The 25901-nt window shown below is 32.9% G+C and overlaps 1 protein-coding gene across 2 annotated transcripts in view; it reads left to right on the plus strand.

The window, feature by feature from the left end:
• The window catches only part of LOC114333219 (tyrosine-protein kinase Fer), a 211590-nt gene that overhangs the window by 125111 nt on the left and 60578 nt on the right, over window positions 1–25901 (plus strand). For both annotated transcript variants that reach the window (XM_028283078.2, XM_028283079.2), the window contains exon 3: window positions 14759–14855. In XM_028283078.2, the coding sequence (XP_028138879.1) occupies window positions 14759–14855 (97 nt within the window). The remainder of the gene's footprint in view (window positions 1–14758; window positions 14856–25901) is intronic.

Consider the following 25901-nt stretch of genomic DNA (forward strand, 5'->3'; position numbering starts at 1 on the left):
CTTTCATCCATGCGTACTCTTAATCTGACGCACGTGAGTCAAGTCCTTTGATGACTTGTCCTTTGTTTTAGCAATGCCATATAACCTTTCAACCCTTCGGGTGCTTCCAACTCTTGATACAGATTTGCAGAGGAACTTTCCTTAGTAGTAGAAACAGTACGTTTTGCTTCTCTCTTTGATACCTTGTATGTAACTTTATCTTCCCTTCTTTTGGAACTCTCGTACCTCTATCTAGCCCCTTTCTTCTCCCTAACTTTCTGTTACACTTCATCGTTCCACACCAAGTTTCTTTGTCACCAGGAGGCCCCTTACCAGATATTTATCCTATCACTTCCTCTTCTACTCATTCGTAGCAGAAGAGGCGGTTTTTCCTTTGGCGGTCTTATAGTTTTGAAGATCTATGTTACCACTGATGTTATCTGCATCAGAATGTAACCTATTTTCTTCCCATTCGTTATAGTTTTCTCTTATTTTCTCGTTGGTTTCTTCTTGATCTTCGTTTGACCACCACCTGATCTCTTTAGTCTGAAGATCCTTTCTTGAGGAAAGAACCACTTCCAAGCTAATTTTTCCTTCAAAAAACTTCTTTCCTATCTTCTCCACTATTTTTTTTTCTGGTCCTTTGCGATATTTTGGTTTTATTTCGCGTCTTTGTTCAATGCCGAGCATTCACAATTTACGTTCTTACAGTGTTAATTAATATCGATTGCAAAATTTGTAAATACTATCGAAGATTCTGACTTCCGTTGCTTTGCTAATGAGTTTATTTATTTTCTATCGCTGTATAGTAACATATTTAGATGGCGTGTGAAATGCCTTGTTTTGTATCAATCATTGTTCAGTGAACCGTTTTAGACTGTTTCAGTTAACGGAATATTTTAGAATCGTTCAAGTTATTTCAGCGCGAGAATCTCATCATAAAAACAAGATAAGTTTGGTATTAAAACATCACTTACATGTCCGCCCAGCGCCAAGGATTATAACCGAACCGACTACAAGCCGATTGCAGGTCCTAGCTTTCCAGGAATACGCAGTGCGAATTAATTATTTAGATCACAACTGAAGATATTTTCAAGAAAGTATATGATTCATATGAGGGGATCATTGTTTAAACAATTAAAAATTGGTAATTTTTGTACAAAATTTACTTTTTTAACTGCTGCAGTAATTCATGTTTTTATGAAAGTTTTTAGTGAGGTTTATCTGGAAAAAATAAAGAAACAGTCTTTCATATAAAACTTAGTAAATTAAATTTGAGCAACTTTTTCTGCAAAACAAAATGTTTTATAGCGCTTACTTATAATGCAAATATTATTTTTTTGCAAATTTGTTTCTCAATCTTGATTTGCAATTATTTAAATAAATTAAGGGTCAAATTTAATTAAGTCTTATATGAACGATTTTTTCTTTCAGCTTTGCAGAAAAGAATCTTAAAAACCTTAATAAAAACATGAATTGCCGCAGCAGTTAAAAAAGTAAATTTTATGCAAAAATTACCCATTTTTAATTATTTAAACAATGATCCCCTCATATGAATCATATACTTTCTTGAAAATATCTTTTGTTTTGATTTAAAGTTTGATAAAAAACTTATTCCAACCTGTACGGAATTACATTATGATTTTATTTTACTGAGCTACTTATATGGATAATGTACTTAAAACATATAATTTCACCTAAAATACATCAAATTTTTTATAATTTTTATATAATATAGGTACTAATGATGTAACGAATATTCGTATTCGCATTCGCGAATATCCGCATGTATTTGCATATTTGCATTCGCGTTCGCATTCGCAAAATTTGTGCGAATGTTTTGCGAATATGAATATCAGAAAAAAATATAATTTGAAAATAACGTTAGATTAATAAAATCAAAATCTATTCTCTTTCTCATCTTTTTTTATTAAAAAAAGGTAACGTAACCTCGTATAATCAGATTATCAGCCTTCACGTTGCAGTTGTTTTATAATGTAATAAAGCTTAAGATTCAGATTGATTTATACTAAATATCAATTAACTTCTCATTATAAATTTAGAAAACATTTCAAAAATAGAAACAAATTAAAAAAACTGAACATTCGCATTCGCATTCACGAATGTCGTTATTAGATATTCGCATTCGTATTCGCGAATGTTCAAAAAACGACATTCGTTACATCACTAATAGGTACCTATTAGGTACATTAACTCCTTCAGTCATAATCGTCGCAGATCTTTGCATAATTATATGAAACTTCGTAAAAAGTCATTTTAATGCTAGATTGGAATTTTTACCATTTATAAAAATATTCATTCATTTATTTTAGACAAAAACTTTTAAATAGAAATTTGTAGTAAATTAAAAGAGCCACGTTATTTTTACAATAAATAATGCAATTACAAAAAAAAACGGCCATTTGGACCTTTCGCGGGCTGTTTTGCAACAACAAATTAAGAGGAAACACTAGCGATCAACAGGTAGCAAAAACGCGTTCCAAGATTGTGGCTGTAATTTTGAATATTTTTTCGAGATATTCGGCACACGTATTCGTAATATAATAAAGAATGGCTGTACAGAGCCCAATTTGAAAAATATATTAATATGTGGAAATTACTCTGTAATTGAATACAATATTTAAAAAACGAGCCTGTACCGCCATTAAGCAGAACAAAAAAATACATTTTATTCAAATAAAAATTTTTAACCGATGCCTAGATTTTGTGTCATTTTGGAACTACTAAAATTTTTTATTTCATTAGTATGTAGTTCCAAAATGACACAAAATCTAGGCATCGGATAAAAAGGTTTATTTGAAGAAAGTGTATTTTTTTGTTCTTCTTAATTGCGATACATACTCTTTTTTTAATATTGTATTTAATTACAGAGTAATTTCCACATGTTAATATATTTTTCAAATTGGGCTCTGTGCCGCCATTCTTTATTATATTACGAATACGTGTGCCAAATATCTCGAAAAAATATTCAAAATTACAGCCGCAATCTTGGAACGCGTTTTCGCTACCTGTTGATCGCTACTGTTTCACCTTAACGAAATTAAACTTGGCATAGCTCAAATTGTGACTTTTTTAATTTACTAGAAATAACTTTCTATTTAAAAGTTTTTCTCTAAAATGGATGAATGAATATTTTTATAAATGTTAGTTGTCAGTATTAATCAATATTTCGTGTAAATAATAAGTTGTTTTTATAAATTGTAAAGATTTCAATCTATTAACATGACTTTATACGAAGTTTCACATAATTATGTAAAGATCTACGACGATTATGACTGAAGCAGTTAATGTACCTACCTATAGGTATATTAAAATTTTGATGTATTTTAGGTGAAATTATATGTTTTAAGTATGTACATACCCATAAACTTAGATAATATTCGTACAATATTCGTACCGCGTATGCCTAGAATAGAAAGCTAGGATCTGCATAATCTGCAATCGGCTTGTGCTTGTAGTCGACTCGGTTATAATTTATAATCCTTGACGCTGTGCGGACATGAAAGTTTAAAACATCAGGGAAAACCGTGTTTTGCATGCAACTATATTTAAAATTATTTAATTTCATTCACTGACGCTGTCTTGATCCAAAAATAACTTCACAATTCACGCGTATAAGCCCATACAATGGAATTCGGATAAAAGTAGTAATTTTTATGTATAAGCGATATCGTGAGGTCGTAATAATAATATGTATAATTAAATAATTGAATTGTCAGTTGTCAGATACATTTATCGATAAATGTTTTTTAATAAAATAACTAATAAATAATAATTTTCCATAAGAAGAGCTCTTTGTGGTTACAAAGTATTCTTTAGACCAGCGGTCCGCAACCTTTTTGATATTGCGACCCCAAAATTAAAAAAAGGGTTATGAGCGACCCCAGAAAAAAAATCACTAAATTAACAAGTGCAAAGGTTGGTTCAGGACGAAATTAAGGCAAACTTCAATTATCCTCCATGTTGCACTTAGCTGTTTTTATTTGGTAAATTATGTTGAAGAGTTTATTTTTTTTTGGAAAGTAATATTAGAGCAAACTATGCATTTAACATAATATTTAAGATGGCATTAAATGAGACAAGCAATTATTTTAACATTTCATTTATTTTTTTAAATAGGTACATATACGTAAGTTTACAAACTAATGTGAACCTTGTGCTTGCACACTTGCAGTCAGTATATTAATTCTTGGTGATATATTATCAGAAAGAGACATCCTCAAATCAGGTTCTACGTTAAGTCTGGAGCGATATTTTGTTTTTATAGCAGTCAATGTGGAGAAAGCTCTCTCGCACAGGTATGTAGATGCGAATGGCAGCAATTTCAGCAGAGATGTTTTGTATAACAGTAAATATTCCTTTTCCATCATTATCCAGAACTTGGATAGATTCGTGGTTTTGAAAATAGATCAAAGGCTTTCATCGGACAATAAATCGATCAGCTGCTCCTTTTCTTTTAAGTTCATCTTCACAGTGTTAATATCACAAGTGAATGGATTAATTATCCATTAGTCGCCGTGTGACGTATCTAGGAATCGTATTACCAAGTCTTCTTAAGGCTTGTAAAATGCATGATGATTTTGGTTTTAATTTCTTCTTCGAGCTTTATATTGTTTTTTTCAGAAAATTTCTCCAAACATGCAAACCTCTTGTAGTTTGCAGCACTGATTTCGTCTATCGACAAACTTATTTTCCTACAAAAAGCTTTTATTTTGTTAGCCAATATCAATACATTTGTACTCTTCCCTTGCAACGATTAATTTAAATCATTAAGTTTTTCAAAAATGTCCGAAAGATAGCCAACTGTTACCAGCCAATTTTCATTCAAGAAATATTCCGCTAGCTTTGGTTCCCGTTCAAGTAGAAATATTCTGATTTCATCTTTGAGATCAAATCCACGTTGGGGTATTTTTTTCTCGCGATAACCACCTGGCCTTCTTATGTAACATTAGATTTTCGTATTCTGATCCCAATTCGTGACACATTATTTTGAAAAGGCGACTGTTCAATGCGCGAGCTTTAATAAAATTGATTATTGTTACGACTTGTTCCAACACTTTATTTACATCTATTTGCAAATGTTTTGCTGCAAGGGCTTCACGGTGAATCATACAGTGAACAAAGCCTACGTGAGGTGCAATCTCAGTTACTTTTGCTTTGAATCCTGTTCGGGAGCCGGTCAATGCAGCTGCGCCGTCTGTACAAACAGATATATACACAGATATAATATTCCCTCTTTATATCATGGATTTCAAAAAAGGTATTAACTGCATTAAAAATTGCTTCACCGGTTGTTTTTCCAGGACGTACAGTCGTAATTATTTTCGATTCTCTCCGTTTTAACGACATTGTGTAATTGTGTAAGTAAAGAGAGGTTATATTTTACGCATAAACCTTTATAAAATTCGATAAGTACAGGATCTTGTTGACTCTTTTACTTTTTTGACGAGATCTTTCGCGACCCCAGGGTTGCGGACCGCTGCTTTAGACCACCCACAAGAGACAAGAGGATGACATAGGTACTTTTAGATCGCATCAAATATTCTCTGAATTGTAGTGACAAATCAAATAACATTCACACATTTTGTAACATCAGTAAGGCAATGCTCTACATGTATCTAGGTATGTGTAGAGTTAGAGTCATACAGGCAAACCTACTTTAGGAGTATAATCAGGACGTGCATCAGATCTTTATAGATTTCAAACAAGCTTATTATTCAATTAATCGCGCAACGTTATGGAAGGCAATGATCGAGCTCGGCATACACAAGAAACTAACTGCGGTAACACAAATGTGTGTAAGGAACTCCTTTGCATAAGTTAGAATAGGGGGAAAAGTATCAAATGCTTTCTGCGTAAATTCTGGACTGAGACAGGAAGATGGGAGATCCGTTGGCCCCATTGTTGTTTAACCTAGCCTTAGAATATGTCATGCCAAAAATGTATCCAAAATCAAACCAGGCATAACTTCTCGGGGAGCAAAAGTCATACTCGCTTTTGCCGATGACGTAGGTGCAGTGGTTCAATCAACATTAGAAGTTAAGGATATTTTCTCAAGCTTTGAAGAAGCTGAATTAAACATCGGTCTAAAAATAAATGAAGACAAAACAAAATACATGGTCGTCTCACAACAAGAACGACGGCGAGTAAGGTAAAACATTATTATAAAGGATCATAACATCTAGGAGCAACAATCACAAATGGCAACAAAATAGAGCGAGAAGTTGAAACGCGAATAATGGCAGGAAACAGATCTTTCTTTGCAATGCAACATCTAATGAAGTCAAAACTTCTTTCACGAGGTGCAAAAATCCAGATATATAAGACCAGCAGTCGCGTATGGAAGCGAAACATGGACGCTAACAAAAAGAGAAGTAAATAAATTGCTGGTGTGGGAACGTAAAATCCTTCGACTGATATATGGCCCTTGCAGAGACAGAGTGAAAATCCAATGGAGGCCCAGATACAATAACGAGTTAGAGTCTCTATTCGGAAAGGAAAATCTAGTCAGATATATAAAGATCAATAGACTCAGATGGCAGGGCATGTGATACGCAGTAACGACAATCGCCTTATAAACAATGTGTTTTAGGAAAGGCCAGATGGAAGAAGGGCTGTAGGACGGCCTAGGAAAAGGTGGAAAGATGCAGTCAAAGTAGATCTGGAGAAAATGTTAGTTAATGGGAACAATGGGAATTAGTGGCACAGGACCAACAAACATGGAAGGCAACAGTAAACGCGGCAAAGACTCACGAAGAGTTGTAACGACATTGATGATGATGGTTTCAGGCACACCTTCAGCAAAGTAAGGCAGATTTAAAGAACGTATTGCTATGAGAAAGTTCGATGTAATTTTCATACAAGAGCTCTATTCCAGTCTATCGGACATTGGTGAAGAGCTTGTGTATAAGTCTGCCGAAGTCCGAGGACCTGTATAATAGTCAAATGACATATCAAAAAACTGCCATTAATGAATTTCTGCTCCGTTCCGAAGGATATAACTGTTAGAAGTTGATGGAAGGAGAAGTAGAGCAAAACCGAGGAGTAGATGGAAGGACTGTGTGGCAGGGGGAGAAAGGATTAGGTGAAAAAGACACGTGAGACAGAAATGAGTGACAAAGAGTCATTACCGAGAGTAAGGGACAGCGACCTCTGAAAAGGGAAAAAGTTGAGGAAGAAGAAGAATGAATTTCTGTTGCAGGTACTTAACCCTGGAATGCTTCCTGGGGTATACTTGTACCCCAAACGTGTTTGAAAGTTACACCAATCTGCAGGAGTGGGGGCTGCGGTCATGAGAACCTCGGTAGTTTCATCTTTCGTGACGGCAGTTTAGATGTGATATTGATAACGCACTGTGCATTTTTAGTTCTTGAGATATTTGAGGTCCGGGGTATACGTGTACCCCAGTGTAGCAGAATAATATATTTTTTTGTTTTAACATGTAAGTTTAATTTTTGGCTAAACTATTGAAATTATAATCTCGTATATCATGTTAACCTTCGGATAACCAAGGGGAGTAAATTTGTACCCCAGCGTATGTTTATAGAAAGACTAATAGAAAGACGCGTCGTTGGCCATTATGCCTTTTTTACAATCTGCTCAACATTGTGGAATATAGCTCGATGATCCTTTTACGTGGTTCTAATGCGCCAGAAAAGGAAATTCTTGTCAACAGAAAAGCTTACCTAAAAGAACTGGCACTTCATTCAGTGAAACCTCAAATGGAAAGTCGTTTGGAATGTTCGACTTTGAGGGGTGAACTTCGCGAAACTATTTGCAATGTACTAAAAATACCTAATCCAGTAGAAGTACCAACAAGACCGGTTGCTACCACAGGCAGATGCACATTTTGTCCCAGAAGCGAAGATCGGAAATCCAGAGTTAGCCGTGCCCTATGCAAAAAATTCATTTGTTTGCAGCATAAAAAAATATGCCTAACTTCTGGATAATAATATAATAAAATATTTTTGTATACAAAATAGACTCCTAACATGTAATGTTAACGATTGTTTTTGTCATACGTTCTTAAATATACATATATAAATATTTTTAGGTCGATTTTATTTGGGATACCACTGTACCCCTGTGTAGCAGATTGAGTTTAGAAAATAAGTGTAGCAATCCAGGGTTAACAACGGTAAAGATGAAGATCGTAGGGGAAAGAAGTATCTTCTTCTTCATGTGGCGTGCTCGATTATCGAGCGTTGGCTATCAAATTGGCTATAGTAATTTTGTTGACGGCAGCTCGGAAAAGGGATGCAGAGGATCTGTTAAACCATATGTTTCCTCCCATCTGGGAGGAAGTATGAACGAAATTATTCTCGGATCAGCATATCTCCCATCTGATGATCCCAAACAACCACCACTAGGGGAGTTGTAATAGTTAGTGGAGATTGTATGAAACATGAACTTCAATTTTTCATCAGCTGTTATGCGAATCTAGACCATTTGACCTCGTTAATATAAACGCTAATAAAATATGTGGGTCATTGTTACAGTTTGTTATGGAACATAATTTAGACTATAAATCTAGGAAACAAACCAAATTTATATCAATTATATTGATATAATAGTTAGTGCACTCACTGAAAGTGGATATGAGCTATTACCTCCGATTTCGTTGAACCTCCATCGATTTTCATGAAAATTGATGAATGGTTAGAGGATACCTCAAGGAACAAAGGTGACATGGTGCTAACTTTCGCTTTTATCCTGAGGGTGGATACCGCCCCTTCTCGGGGGTGAAAATTATTTTATTAAAAATAACCCCATAAACCGATAGAGGGATAAATTCTAAGCAAGATCTCTTATATCAAGTTTTTAAAATAAATGAATACTTTTTGAGTTATTAAAGATCAAAAGTTTTAATTTTTCTTACAAAAAATTCATGTTTTAAAGCGGTATTTTATCAATAACTCAAAAACTATAAGTTTTTACAAAATAGTTATGATTTTACAATAAAGTTAAAATTGAAGCTTTTAAAACACAAAATAAATTTTTTGTCCGAAAAATCATTTATTATTACCTTAAAGTGAGTTATAGATAATTGAATGTATTTTTTTTTCGGATAGTACTCAAATCTAAGTATTCAAGCTTAAGTAACGGGAAAAGACGAATTTATAACATATACTTACTAAATATTTGTCAAAGCACTCATACATATCTATGGAATAGAACTTGATACCATTAAAATTTATTCTCCAAAAATGTTTAAAAATTTATGCTCCAAAAATTTTTCAAAAAAATGTATTTTTTCTTTTAGAATAACTCCGTTCATTTTTATGATATCAGGTTCTTCTAATTACTGTTTTAAAGGTAACTTCAAGAGCTTTAAAATAATATTAATTTTAATCTTTTAAATTCCTTAGTTTCTTAAAGATAAAGGTTAAAGGGCCCCTGTTACATGGCTCTCGCCGTAAAATTAAGGCTTCAAGCGTTTTTATCTCGGTTACTATTTATGCCACAGGAATACTAAAAACAGTACAACATTTGTTAAATAAAAAACTAAAATTTGGTTCTATATAATTTTGTACGTGTATAAAGTATTTTTGGAGTTATTATCAAAAGAAAATGAAAATTACGAAAATTTTAAATATCCTGATTTTTTAAATAATACTTTTTTTCAAAGATATGCCTTCTAAACCAGTAAAAAATTTTGAGATCATTACTTACGCTATAACAAAGAAAGCCTTATAGGGATTACTGTAAATTTTAACTTTTGTGGAAATGGCACATGTTTTACTTTTCACTTTTTCCTAAAAAAATCGAAAGGGTTCTCTTATTTTCATCATAACTTGCTAAAAATTGTGGTGCTAGAAAACTCTTCTAAAGTTTATTTGATAGGTATTGCTAAGTACTTTGAGAAGTGCTTAATAAGTACGTTATAAAATGCACTGTTTTCCCGTTATTTAAGCTTGAATAGTCAGATTTGAGTACTCAACGAAAAAAATATACATTTAATTGTCTATAACCCACTTTGATGTAATATTTATTCAATGGTTTTTCAAGTAAGGAATGTGTTAATTATTTTATTATCTTCAATTTTAGTAATGATAACTTTTTTGAAGAAACTTATAGTTTTTGAGTTATTTACGAAAAACCACTTTAAAACATGCATTTTTTTTCACGAAAAATTAAAATTTTTGATCTTTAATAACTCAAAAAGTATCGATTTATTTTATTAACTATATATAATAAAAATTGCTTATAATTTGTCCCTCTATCGATTTCTAGGGTTATTTTAACAAAATAATTTTCACCCCAGATAAGGGGTGGTATCCACCCCCATGACAAATGCGCAAGTTGGCACCATGTCACGTTTGTTCCTTGAGGTCTCTTCTAACTACTCACCAACTTTCATAAAAATTGATGGAGATTCAACGAAATTGAAGGTGAAAACCTTCAGTGACTGCACTAAGTGGGCACGACTAAACTGTTCAAAAATTAAATGTGTCAGATGAGGTGAATTATTCTTATTCAGACCATCAATACATATTTTTTGAATTTGAGTATGTCAAGCATACCTGAAATATTGTTTCTTCTTTTGGTGCCTATTCGTTTCGAATATTGACGATCATTCTGGCTATAATTATTTTATTAACCGATGCTTTAAATAGATTAGTTGTTGTTGTGGAGAACCATTTCCTCAGGTTCTATAACCATGATATTCTTCTTCTCCCAATTCCTCGCTTTCCGAATACTTTGCCTTGAAGGATTATTTTCAGTAATTTGTATTTAGTGCCGTTTCTCATTATGTGTTCTTTTACTTTGTCCTTTAATCATATACGTTACTTTTCTTTCTTTCTTCATTCTTCGTAAGTCCTACGGTCTTGTTGGTTATCTTGTCTGTCCATGATATCCTTAGGATATCATGGACGGACGTGGAATATTGTTTAGGCACTGTTAAAGCGACGATAAGGCATACACTGGATCTAGACATGACCGCCTAATAATTTCAAGATGTGATGTCAGCGTTAGAAGACAACTGAATATTGTGAGATATTCCAACAGGAAAGTACCCTGCCTGGTCGAATGACAACCTTGGCTAACAAATGTTGACAACAAATCAAAGGACAGAAATCAGCTAGGATGTTCTGGTAAAAGAATTGCGGACATATCTCAGAGTCTTAGCAACGTTTTAGTATATCATATACCTCGGCAATCTTGGCTATCTATCTCTTTATTGGACCCTACGCTATTGGATCTATGCTATCTCTTTATTGGACCCAAACCCCAACAACTTAACCTCTGTAAATATGCATGTTCTAATGAAATAGCAAATTTAAGCATTGTTATATGATATGATAAAAATTAGCATGGGGTATTTACGCATTAGATCATACGTTTTTAATGACAGTTTTTGTTATTAGTTTTTAGCTGAGTTGTATAGAGTAATACTTTTAAATTGCTTATTTATATTCCCATGGAAAAAACGTTTAACTAATTACATGTTATAAATAATAGCTTTACTATTTCATTGAACAATTTGCTGACTACTTTTTATCGCAGGTGAATTGTTCACCTATTTGAACAAAATTGTAGAATTTTCATAGTAAATTGATTATTATTCAAATTATATGGTTACTCCGACTAAACCTACTTTAAAAAGTCAATTATATAAATGGATAATGTATGTCGTCAGCAAAACATAATATATGTTATATTATAACACGCTATCATGTAATAATATAGCAATAATATTACTAGTCCAGAAAGCCACTGCGCATCCGCTAGGAAAAATATTCTAATTCGGATTTTTTGCACAATCTTACTCAAAAAGGACCCCTTTTAACAAATTTGCATGTTGCCAGGACCAAAAGTTGGTCAAAATTTTTTAAACGTTTTTTTTTTGTTTTTTTCCTAAAATGATTTTTTTGCATAGAACAAATTTTTTTTAGGTTTTTTGGATCATTCCAAACAGAAAAGGTCTTTAGTGACTTTTCTCTAAAGTTGATAGTTTTTGACATATAAGCGATTAAAACTTGAAAAATTGCGAAATCGGCCATTTTTAACCCTCAAAAACTATGTGAAAACCTGAAAATTTGAATGTTGCCAAGGTAGGTAGATATTCTTGAAACATTGATTGATGAAATCCCGAAGAGTTTTTTTCAATACAATATCAAAAACCCCTTTGTTTTTTAATTGCCAATCAAGCGTGCGCGACACTATTTTCCACCGTTGCATGTGTATACAGTATGGTGCAAATGAAAGGAATAAATTCGTTATTTCGTAAACCTGTAAATTTAATGAAAAATCCCAAAACAGATCGGTTTTTATATTTAAGTTATGATATTGTGGCATATATAGTATACTAGTGATGTCATCCATCTGGGCGTGATGACGTTAATCGATGATTTTTTTAAATGAGAATACGGGTCGTGTGCTGGTTCATTTGAAACGTTCTTCAATTCTCTATTCAGTAATATAAACATGTACATAATTATTTATACAGGGTGTCCAAAAAATTTTTATTAAATTAAATCATTTGGCAAATTGACAAAAAATTAAATTATTGGACACCCTGTATAAATAATTATGTAAATGTTTGTATTACTGAATAGAGAATTGAAGAACCTTTCAAATGAGCTAGCACACAACCCCTATTCTCATTTAAAAAAATCATCGATTAACGTCATCACGCCCAGATGGATGACATCACTAGTATACTATATATGCCACAATATCATAACTTAAATATAAAAACCGATCTGTTTTGGGATTTTTCATTAAATTTACAGGTTTACGAAATAACGAATTTATTCCTTTCATTTGCACCATACTGTATACACATGCAACGGTGGAAAATAGTGTCGCGCACGCTTGATTGGCAATTAAAAAACAAAGGGGTTTTTGATATTGTATTGAAAAAAACTCTTCGGGATTTCATCAATCAATGTTTCAAGAATATCTACCTACCTTGGCAACATTCAAATTTTCAGGTTTTCACATAGTTTTTGAGGGTTAAAAATGGCCGATTTCGCAATTTTTCAAGTTTTAATCGCTTATATGTCAAAAACTATCAACTTTAGAGAAAAGTCACTAAAGACCTTTTCTGTTTGGAATGATCCAAAAAACCTAAAAAAAATTTGTTCTATGCAAAAAAATCATTTTAGGAAAAAAACAAAAAAAAAACGTTTAAAAAATTTTGACCAACTTTTGGTCCTGGCAACATGCAAATTTGTTAAAAGGGGTCCTTTTTGAGTAAGATTGTGCAAAAAATCCGAATTAGAATATTTTTCCTAGCGGATGCGCAGTGGCTTTCTGGACTATACTGCCTGTTTCAAATATCTGGTGTTACGCCTTGTTTTTTTTTTTATTACAAGAGAGATATTCTGAAAATGGTATAAAATTGTATCACCAAACTTTAACAACTCTATTGGGTACGATGAGTGGTACATATTATATGTACCACCACAAAATTAAAGAACTACAGTCGAACCCGCTTATTGGAATAGCCTTCGTGCCAAGCAAAAGTATTCCTATAACCGGGATACTCTAATAACCGATCATTGGTGGCTACTAGAAACGTTTCGGGACTCAAATTTCAGTTCATATAACCGGTATCCTAGTAAGCGGATTCGACTACTACCCATATGAGGCTGTGAATACTAATTTTTTAGCAAGTATATTATATCCCCGAAAAAGTTCAGCATCAGTTACCTATTACAAAAATCACAATATTTGAAGTAACGATCTAATGTCCTTTGTATTATCTATAATTTTATTTAAAAAATGTAACATTTTAGAGTTTAGATTATACAGAGAGGATCTAAATTATGGAATAAATTCATTTTCTCTAAAATGGACGACTTTAGAGAAAAATCCCGAAACGGGTCGATTTTTATTTTCAAATTACAATTTTTTGGCATATATTTCATACTAGTGACAGTGCAGTTCTATAGAACTCTTTAGAGCAGCGGTGGATAGAGTAAAGATAGTGATGATGATATCCAACCTCCGATTAGGAGGCGGCAGTTGAAGAAGAAGAAGTGACGTCATCCATCTGAGCGTGGTGACGTAATCGATGATTTTTTAATGGGAATAGGGGTCGTGTGGCACCTAATTTGAAAGGGTGTTCAATTCTTCATACAGTAATATAAACATTAATATCATTATTTATACAAGGTGGCCAAAATAATAATTTTTGAATTAAATTAATTGACGAAAAAAGAAAAATGTATGCAATTTATTTAACTCAAAATACATTTTATCGCCGTCAGAAAATAGAAAAAAATGTTTATTTGCTAAATAAACATTGCTTTTCGCTCAAATTAAATGTTCAAACTACCAAGAGGTAGGTGGGAGGCTGTTTTTGATTTAATTTAAGCGAAAGGAAATGTTTATTTGTGAAATAAACATTTTTTCTATCTTCTAACAGCCGTACAATGTATTTTGAGTTAAATAAATTACATACATTCTTCTTTTTGCGTCAATTAATTTAATTCAAAAATTATTTTTTTGGTCACCCTGTATAAATAATGATATTATCGTTTATATTACTGAATAGAGAATTGAACACCCTTTCAAATGAGGTGTCACACGACCCCTATTCCTATTAAAAAAAACATTGATTACGCCATCACGCTCAGGTGGATGCCGTCACTAGTATGAAATATATATGCCAAACAATTGTAAAAATAAAAATCAACATGTTTCAGAATTTTTCTCCAAAGTCGTCCATTTTAAAGAAAATGAATTTATTCCATAATTTAGATCCTCTCTGTATGTAGGTAATTAATGAGTAATTTTGTATTTTCAGTTATCTGATGAAGTTAATCGAAAAAAGACCGAATACCAGAAATATCTAGAGTTATACAAACAAATGAGGTGCAAGTTTGAAGAACACTATATTAAATGTAAGTATTTTGTTTCTTTGTTAAATATTGATAATATGTAAAGTCATGCGAGCATATTTTCCTACATTTTGCATTTTGATCACAAACATCACTCTGGATCAATTATTGCAAGACTTTTCTATTTCTTTCTTCTTTGCCAGTTTTAGTAGCTAGTCTTCTTCTTTTTTTTCTTTTCCTTTTTCTTCTTCCAGATCCGTTGTCTGGGTTTCCGAATGTTCGCGGTCACTATAGCAATAGTTGTTTTGTGTTCTGCCAGCTAAAAAACTGACCAGTACCCTATATACCAGTTCAGCACTCTATCTACCAGTCCATTTTCATATGTTTCAGAGCCATGGGGTACTTTCTTCCCCGTCTTCCTTTTTCTTTCACCTAAATTCCCCGTCAACCTTCGATTTTACCCTTTATTATTATTTGTGATATATGGAGATTCTCCAAGATATAGAAGATCAGCATCATCATCAACAGCTATTCCATCCATCGTCAGATGTAAGCTTCCATTAGGAAGCTCTATTTATTTTGCTTGCCCTTGGTCGCCACTCGAGAATTCGCTTTGTCCAACGGTTTTCTTCCATTCTTCGTATGTGCCCTGTCCAGTTCCGTTTTAATATGGCAATCTTCTGGATCACATCTGTTACTTTTGATCGTCTTCTCATCTCTTCATTGGACTTGCGATCACTGAGCTTAATGTTGAGCATTCTCCGTTCCATAGCTCTCTGAGTCACTTGAAGTTTGTGGACTACGCTGTTGTTAAGATACTCCGGTCAACTTACACATCCGAGGTTACAAAAATTACCATCAAGCTGAAAATTGGCAGGATTGTTCAAAATACCATCATAAATGAAATCTAAAAAGTCCTCGTAAATCCGACGCGAGCTAAAAAATTTACGCGGGGTCAAAGGTCACCAAATATAGTTTTTAGCGATTTTCAGCAAAACGGTAAGTTTCATCATAAAATTAGTTCCAACAAAAAATGTAGATTAGATAATTATCTATAAAAAATGTCTTATTACTTTTTTTCCTAAGAGCCACCGTTTTTGAGATACAACGATTCAAAAAGTTGTAATCGTCATAATATGCGCACACGTTTCCACACCACCTTTGAGGTAGTGTACTTAGCGCGTTTTTTTAACGTGGTTTCCCCAGTAGGCCTATTTCACAGATCGGTTATGATTCTGTTTAATTTAAAGCTATTGAATAATTGATATTGGCAAGGGTTAAAAATGATAAAAGTTATAAAAAGCGGTATAAATTAAAAAAAAGGGAAATTTATCCAACTGGTTCATAATTTTCTAATACTTCTGCTTCCTCTTCTCCTTGTTCTTCTTCTTCTTCTTCTTGTTCATCCTGGGTGCAAGTAAATTGCCCCAATAATGACACATCGCATGGCTCCTCGATAGAATCAAATGAATCCCCAATTGTTGGTGATTCAACATTGGAGCACGACCGGTTTTGACAATTAGTGCATGCTACCGAACAAAACAGTCCAACTTTTTTGCAACCACATCTAGCGCTACATCCCTTTTTACAGTTGCAAACAATTGTGTTCAGGAGTTTTTCCGGCGCAGGTGGGAGTAAAGTTTGAATTGGTTCTAATGAACTGTCGACTAATTTCCATCCCCAGTCTTTTGGATCTAGCTGATAACCAAGCCACACTTGAACTTGGTAATATACCCGAAAAAGATGTTGATGAGCAATCGCTGAAGTTGGAGGAAGACAAGATAATTGCACTTGTTTTTTATTTCGAGTATTTTTACAGCAACATGCATATCGAAACTTATCTAAGCACGTAGTTTTTTTAGGCGCTCCATACATAGAGAGAAGAAAGCTAATTCCGTTGGGAATAACTTCTTGTGGAGTTAAAGTAGTTTTTTTAAAAACTTCAGCACATTCAAGTAATATAGGTTTAACACGTATTTTCACCCCGGAGTAGTACTCAAGACTAGGTGTCATCTACCTGAAGGATATCGTAACCCAGGAAGATAACGGTGTAATTTGCATAATAGTAAACAAACTAAATTTGATATTGAAATGTTTATTAGTACTTAGCAATAAACATTTTGCCTAGAAAGTTGGCTTTCCTTATTATGTTCAAACCCTTCCGAGAAAAGAATAGTATAGTTGATTAGATTAGCCGACGTAGCGATAGAACGTATTTATTCCGACAAAAAACGTCTTTACAAATTGAATTAAGACGCATAAGTAAGAATTATTATAAGTTAATACTTTGTCATATCAATTTACTATTTTTGTTGGGAATAAGCCGTAAAATTGAAATAATAATTCTTATTATTTTCGCGTTACATTCACTTTGTAAAGATTTTTTTGTTGGCACTGTAATATAATACAGCTTATACATTGCATCCCTCGGTAGACCGCAAGCTGTATAGTAGAAACATTATCATTTACAATATTTTATATTATTATGTGTAATATAAGTTAAGTTGACCCATAGAATATTATGTTTACTTGTATTACAGCTTCAGTGATGTATATACGTGGTGTACTAATACATAAATATGACGATTAGAACTCTTTCAACTCTTTGAATCGTTGTATCTCAAAAACGGTGGCTCTACGAAAAAAAGTATTAAGATATCTTTTATAGATAATTATCTAATCTACATTTTTTGTTAGAACTAATTTTATGATAAAACTTACCGTTTCGCTGAAAATCGCTAAAAACCATATTTGGTGACCTTTGACCCGCGTAAATTTTTTAGCTCGGGTCGGATTTATGAGGACTTTTAGATTTCATTTATGATGGTATTTTGAACAATCCTGCCAATTTTCAGCTTGATGGTAATTATTGTAACCTCACTCCTATTTTTGAGTTTAACTAGACCGGTCTAAAAGCCCAAGTTTCAGTTCCGTATGTCAGAACTGGCAATACATACTGATCGAAGGTTTTTGCCTTTGAGTATTTTGGTAAGTTTGATTTAAATACTGTTTGTAATCGACCAAATGCTGCCCATGCTAAGGAACATCTTCTGTTTAAATCAGCCTTTAGGTTAAGCTTTGACAGTTCTATTTTTTTTCCTAAGTATAAATACGACTCAACTTTTTCTATATTATTGTTGTCCAGAGTTATATTCCCAGTTATATCTAGAGACTCGTTGGGTAGATGTTTAGTTTTTGCTAGATTTATTTTTAATCCTTTTAATAATTGGAGGATTAAAAATAAAAAATATATATAGAAGATATCCTAATTATAAATCAGTTTGACTATATCTTAGGATCAAAAAGGCACAGAAACAGAATTCATAATATAAAAACTTATCCTAGTCCAAATGTGGAGTAAGATCACAACCCCGTAGTAGCACAAATACAAGTTCGGTTAAAAAAACGACTACAACAAAAAGAAAGCCCTAACAAAACTGAACACGGAAATGACGAGACACAAAAAACAAATTTCTGACAAACTCAATAAACAGTCTTCAGCCAGGTTAGCATCCTATTAATGGACTATAAGCAGGGCCCCCGCAAGGCTGAACGGCGCCCGCGTGCGGCACATATTTTAGCGCCCCTTAAATCTACTATTATCCACTTATGAAATAAATCTATATTTTTTATTTTTTACTTGTAATAAAACAACAGAAATTGCAGGAACTCAAATTTTATTTTTCTTGTAACTGATTTGTTGATGAACGCAAAAAAACAAGTAAAACAATATAGTCTAGGCGCCAGAGGGGTCACCGTGTCATATTCAATTCTGATGGACAAACTCAACGGTTTCTTATGGATTTTTGGCTGCTGATTACGAATTTCGAGGGGGGATTTCGATCCGAGTGGTCAAAAAATTGTTATAAACAATTTAATTGTTTATAAATTGTTTATAAGGTTCTGGCTCATAAACTAAAAGAGATAAAAAAAATGTTTCAAATAAAATTTGTTCCTTAATAAAAAACTAAGAAAAAACCGTTTATTAAACTTAAATATAACAATTAGAACTCAAGATATTGTAAAATTAGTGCACAATGCAAATTGCAAATTGCAAAATAAGTATTTTTCGAAGCTTTATCGATCGTAACTCGGCTTCTACGCATGCAAATAAGTCTTAGAAGGTGTCGTTTTAAAGCTTAATTAACAGGCTTTCAAACAAAGTTTGTTAAATTACTTGATCTTTATTTGTTTTAAAGTTATACCCGTTTGAAGTTACAATTTTCTTAAAAATATTGTACATTCATTTGTTTATAAGGGTTTCAAGCAAATTTGAGCTACAAACATTTATACTTTAATGAACAATAATGATAGAACAACTCAAAAGGAACAATTTGGGGTTACGAAAATGTTCATAAGTTTATTTTTGGCCAAGATGTCGATATTTTAATGGCGCGCGCTATGAGGCGCAAGATCGGCTCACCGCGTAAAGGTTCACGCGCTAACTTCTCGATGCAAATTATAATTTCTATGTATACATACGTTATCCTCATTTTTCATTTTTGAAGATCCTAATAAAATTTTATCATATAATTCTTATAATTAAATCATCATACTGTACCTCGTATCACCTTTCATTCTATTTACATTGCCCTCTATTTTTTGCACTAAATGAGAAAAAAACATTAAAAACTAATATTTCAGAAGTATAACTAAAAAGTAAGTTGATATTATTTATTAATACTATTTTTACAAACATTTTTTTCATGCATCTGCAAATCTGCATAGAGATATACAGGGAATATCAGCTTTTTTACATCTGCATAAGTTCTTAGCGAAATTTTAACAGTTACATGGTGGTACAAGTCTGTTCTTGTAGGCAGTAAAACTAAAACTTTTTGAGGCTTTAGAGTCTAATTATCTATATTATATTCATATAAAGTGGATCTAGTTCTTTTGCAGCATCATCAAATCCCGTCAATTGTGTGTATGCCGCCACATCATAAATGCTAGTTTTATATGCAATGATGATGCTGCAAAAGAACTCGATCCATTTTTATATGGATATCACATATTGGCTCATTTTCATGCGTAGAAGCCGAGTTGCGATCGATAAAGCGTCGAAGAATACATACTTACGTGACTGTGAGCCAATCTTGCGCCTCATAGCGTGCCATTAAAATATCGACATCTTAGCCAAAAATAAACTTACGAACATTTTCGTAAGCTCAAATTGTTCCGTTTGAGTTGTTTTATCATTATTGTTAATAAAAGTATAAATGTTTATAACTCAAGTTTGCTTGAAACCTTTATAAACAAATAATTGTACAATTTTTTTAAGAAAATTATAACTTCAAACGAGTATAACTTTAAAACAAATGAAGATCAAATAATTTAACAAACTTTGTTTGGAAACCTCTTAATTAAGCTTTAAAAGAACATATTATAAGGCTCATTTGCATGCGTAGAAGCCGAGTTACGATCGGTAAAGCTTCGAAAAATACTTATTTTGCAATTTGCATTGTGCACTAATTTTACAATATCTTGAGTTCTAATTGTCGGATTTAAGTTTAGTAAACGGTTTTTTCCTCGTTTTTTATTATGGAACAAATTTTATTTAAAACATTTTTTTTATCTGTTTTAGTTTATGAGCCAGAGCCTTATAAACAATTTATAAACTATTAAATTGTTTATAACAATTTTTTGACCACTCGGATCGAAATCCCCCCTCGAAATTCGTAATCAGTAGCCCAAAATCCATAAGAAACCGTTGAGTTTGTCCATCAGAATTGAAAATGACACGGTGACCTCTATTTGGCGCCTAGACTAATATATCTAATTAGTTAAATCTGGAAATCCATACCTTAAATCTAAATTGAATTAAATGGGTGTGTTTCTAGATTTGACTGCAGCAAATTCTTTTATAATATCTTCAAAGTCAATTTTATTGACGAGCTTTTGCTATATAGCTAATATTGCCAAATTAGATAATCATTCCTCTAGCATAGTAGACCTCAAATAATTTTTAATTAACTTTAATTTTGAAAATGATCCCTCACCAGAAGCTACAGACACAGTTAAAGTGAGGAGTGTTATTAATGAAATTGTGATATTTGGCAAAGATTGATGAAGTTAGATATTTTCATATATTGAAGATTATTAAGAGGAAATTTGATGAGTCAGGTAATAAAAATAATTTTAAAGCTTTTATCTCACTAAATAAATCAGTTGCATCAATATCCGCCCCCAATTTTACTGGATCCGTTAGCTTTTGCTGAAGAACAAGACAGTTTTTTAAAATATCATGGTTACTCAATGCAAAAATATCACTAAAAAACCAAAAACATTATCATAACCAGACATCATAGATATTATTACCAGATCTACTATTTAACGAACTTAGTACCCGGGAGGTATTACATAGAAGTTCAGCCACGATTTTCTGAGTCCTGCCATATGCAATACTACTGGAGGTGGTACTTACAATTTGTGGAAAATCCACGGGTTTCCTGTGACATTTTCCTGTGAAAATTAGATTTTCCATGAAAAAATGGGGTGCAATGAATTTCTGAGTCCTGCCATATCCATAGAATAACAGGATACTATCGATTTTATGAAGAACATTTTTTGGACAGAAGGGTTGCAATTCTATGGATATGAAGGGACTTAGAAATTCTTTGCAACGCCCCTTTTTTTCATGCAAAATCTAATTTTCACAGGAAAGCCATGGATTTTTCCACAAATTGTAAGTACCACCTCTAGTAGTATTGCATAGGGCAGGACTCAGAAATTCGTGGCTGAACTTCTATCTAATATCTCCCGGTCTATTGATCAATTATTCTAGTACTGTCTACTTTCTATGTTAAAGGTATCATTATCTGCTATATCTAAAAGATTCTCACAAATTTTCATTGTATGAAATTTGAATGGATTTATAACTTCTATCCTATTCGAACATCTTGTATCACTTTGGGGTTTTAGATTTATCCCAGGAACATGTACTTTTATAATATCCCATCTTTTTGTGGAGGAAGAGAAAAATACGTAAAGTTCTTGTACAATATTAAAAAAGTTTACTATTTTATTTGACACTTTATATTCTGCATCATTCACTACTAAATTTAAGCTATTTGCAGAGCGTGGAACAAAAAAGCTCGAGGGTTATCCTACCCTTATCATACACGCATATAGGCAACGCTATCATACCCATTACCTCTCATGTCTCTTGTATTTAAATTTTGTAATTTTACTACAAAATTAAATAGTGATTCCTCTGTAGTGTCAAGTAAGTAGAAAGCTAAAAAACTCTCTTTTATTTGAACTTTTTTAGAATAACACAATATTTAATTTTTGGGATTTTGCTAGGTGTTCATAAAAAAATTATAATTCAAATTGTCTAAAAAAATGATTACCTCATTTGAAATAAATATTTCGTATTAACCAAACCTTCGGTTTGGCGCCCTTTTGTGGTTGCGCCCGCGTGCGTCGCACGCGTTGCACGCCCGGTTACGGGGGCCCTGACTATAAGTAATATTTTGCTCATAAAGATAGGGTTATGCCTTGAAACAGGACGGATACAACAATTTATTCCTCGAATCAGTACGTGGAACCATCAATAGCAGAATAGCAGAAAAATGCAGAAACACATATTATCACCCAAAGCGATGGAGTCGAGGAAAGCTAGACAAAAATGAAAGAAAACATCTTAGACTCAGCTAAAGAAGCTCTGAGGAAAAGAAAGATAAATAAAAAAGAATGTGTGTGTACCTTGTACGCACGTAAGAAGTTATATTTCTATTATAATCTAACTTCATATTATGATTTCAACGAAATCAATATACCTATCTACTGTAAACAGTTTTTTTGTATGTATTTAAATAGTAAACTAATTTTAAAAAGAGCAAAAAGAATACCAAAAATTAAAAAAAAAAAAGGATATGACTTTGTTCGGATTCGAACAGGGGACCTCTCGATCCCTAGGCGAATGCTCTACCGATCAGCTACCACCGCTTTTGTATTCAGTCGATCATTTCTAGGAGATAAATTACAATCACGGTGGCAGATACATTAATTGAAAATAAATATTTTCAATAATACTTATTAGGAGGAAGACAAATCCAGACATAAAAATTATAATAAATATATTTACTAAAAACACTATAATATACCTAGTCTTTTCACGCACACCTTATTTGCGCAACATAACTTAAAATATGTAGCTACTAATACCATACTGTCGGTGTGCGCATGCGCCAGGGAATGTAAAAATTTACCCTCGTGACTAAAGAAGTATAACTTCAAAAACAAGTTTCTCTCAAAGCTAAAAACTCTATAGTCCTGTACAGAGATGAAAGAAAAATACAAGGAAAAAAAAGCTTACCTGAAGTATCTAATATTTCAGTATAGGGAACTTGCACATTTTTTATTACATAATAAATTTACAGTTTTGTTTAAAAATTAGATTTCCAAAATTTCACGCTTCAAAAACTCATAATAACTAAGAAGTACAAATTTAAAGTCTTCTGTGATTTAAAATAGTTCAAACGACCCGTGACGTCACATAGTTGAACTTTATGGTTATATTTATATTTATGGTTATATTTAGGCATATTCTTCTTCTTCTTTAGTTTCTTAGCCTCCACCTACTTGGGTATTTGGCCAGCTCATCGTCGCAGAATAAGGGAATAATTTATATTCTAATGACATTTATCGTATCTCATTGTAATAATATATACCAGTTTGTTGAGATTGGAGTTTGATACAGTTTTTGAAGGAAAGGAAAAAAGGTTTACTACGGAAAATAAAAGAAAACACTATAAGTGTTGTTTAGTGCCATTTTATAAAAGTACAAGTTTTTTAAGTTTTTAAAATAGTTCAAACGATCAGACGTATTTTCTACTGGCGTTTATAATGTCTAATTTAAAATTATATACAATTTTGTTTACTTTGTTGGTGCAGAATGTAAACATATAATCATATGACGTCATTATGAATTAGAATTTTCTCCTGGCGCTTTGTCAGGCGCCAGACAAAGCGCCAGGAGAAGATGGAGTCGTAATAGAAGCTATAAAGATGGGTGGACGTGTCCTTCTCAACCAAATAAAAATTTTGTTTAACCTTTGTCTAACAGATTGTTGCATACCGGAAACATGGAACAATGCAGTAACAATTTTACTACACAAGAAAGGAGACAAGGCGCACCTAGAAAACTATAGACCAATCAGCTTATTGAACCACATCTATAAAATGTTTACCCGAATAATTACGACAAGACTAGAAAAAAAGTTAGATTTCTACCAACCCCGAGAACAAGCTGGATTCCGCTCAAAATTCGGAACGAACGATCACCTACAAACAGTAAAAACCTTAATAGAAAAGTCGATAGAATATAACAAACCACTGGTACTTATCTTCGTAGACTTTCACAAAGCCTTCGACACTGTGGAATTAGACAGCATTATAACTGCTCTGAACAATAGTAGAATAGATTACCGGTTTACAAAGTTAGTGCAAACATTATACCAAAACGCCACAATGCGTGTAAAACTACATGATACTACCAGAGAAATTCATATCAAGCGAGGTGTGAGACAGGGCGACACTCTCTCACCTAAATTATTTATAGCGGTCCTCGAATACGCCTTTAAAATGCTAAAGTGGGAAAATAGAGGAATAAAGATAGATGGAGAAATGCTCAATCATCTGCGTTTTGCCGACAATATAATACTTATTACCGAAGATCTGGGTGAAGCACAACAAATGCTACTAGAATTAGAAAACGTGTCTTCAACAATAGGTCTAAAAATGAACATCAGTAAGACCAAATTTATGACAAATTTAGTTCCCAGCGAACACCTAACCATCCAAAATCAAGTGGTAGAATTGACAGAAAAGTACATATATCTCGGTCATGAAGTCAGAATAGGCAAGGACAATCAGACCTGCGAATTTCAACGACGAATAACACTTGCTTGGGCGGCGTATGGATCACTAAGAGACATCTTTAAGAGCAACATCCCGACAGCTATGAAACGGAAGACATTTGACCAATGCGTTCTTCCTATTATGACATACGGAGCAGAAACTCTCACGCTCACAAAAACAACAGCACTAAAAATGCGAGTGGCACAAAGGCGCATGGAAAGATCGATTCTCGGCGTGACAAAAAAAGACAAAATAAGGAACCAAGACTTAAGGAAAAGAACAGGTATCACTGATGTCGTTGAACGTATAGCCAAGCTGAAATGGAATTGGGCAGGTCACATAGCGCGACTGAAAGACTCACGATGGACCAGAAAACTAATTGACTGGCGCCCAAGAGAAGACAAACGCAGCAGAGGACGACCACCAACACGCTGGATGGACGACATTAAACGAATATCCAAGAAATGGCAACAAGAAGCACAGAACCGTGAAGAGTGGCGAAGAATGGGAGAGACCTATGTCCAGCAGTGGACAGAAGAGGTTGTATGATGATGATGATGATGAATTAGAATCGTCTTTAGTGGCCAAACGGAACACAAAAACAACTTTTTTTTATCTTTGATACATGTTTTAAATTATGTTCTGTTGTCATTTATAACAATCTCATTGTAATAATATATACCAGTTTGTTGAGATTGGAGTATGATACAGTTTTTGAAGGAAAGGAAAAAAGGTTTACTACAGAAAATAAAAGAAAACACTATAAGTGTTGTTTAGTGCCATTTTATAAAAGTACAAGTTTTTTAAGTTTTTAAAATAGTTCAAACGATCAAACGTATTTTCTACTGGCGTTTATAATGTCTAATTTAAAATTATATACAATTTTGTTTACTTTGTTGGTGCAGAATGTAAACATATAATCATATGACGTCATTATGAATTAGAATGGTCTTTAGTGGCCAAACGGAACACAAAAACAACTTTTTTTTATCTTTGATACATGATTTAAATTATGTTCTGTTGTCATTTATAACATTTTTTTCGAATTTAAAATTTTATGCAAGTTCCCTATTATTTAAGTTGGAAGGTAAGTTATAACGTTTACAAGATTATTTAATAATGTATGATATATGATTCACACATGATATAAATGGTGCATTGTATTTAGTTTTCGCAATGATATTATACGCTTATTTCGTGGGACGATGGTAAGCAGGTGTCATAATAGGCGTTAAAAATAAAAAA

This window comes from Diabrotica virgifera, chromosome 7 (genome assembly GCF_917563875.1).
Source record: "Diabrotica virgifera virgifera chromosome 7, PGI_DIABVI_V3a".
Taxonomy (NCBI): Eukaryota; Metazoa; Arthropoda; class Insecta; order Coleoptera; family Chrysomelidae; genus Diabrotica; species Diabrotica virgifera.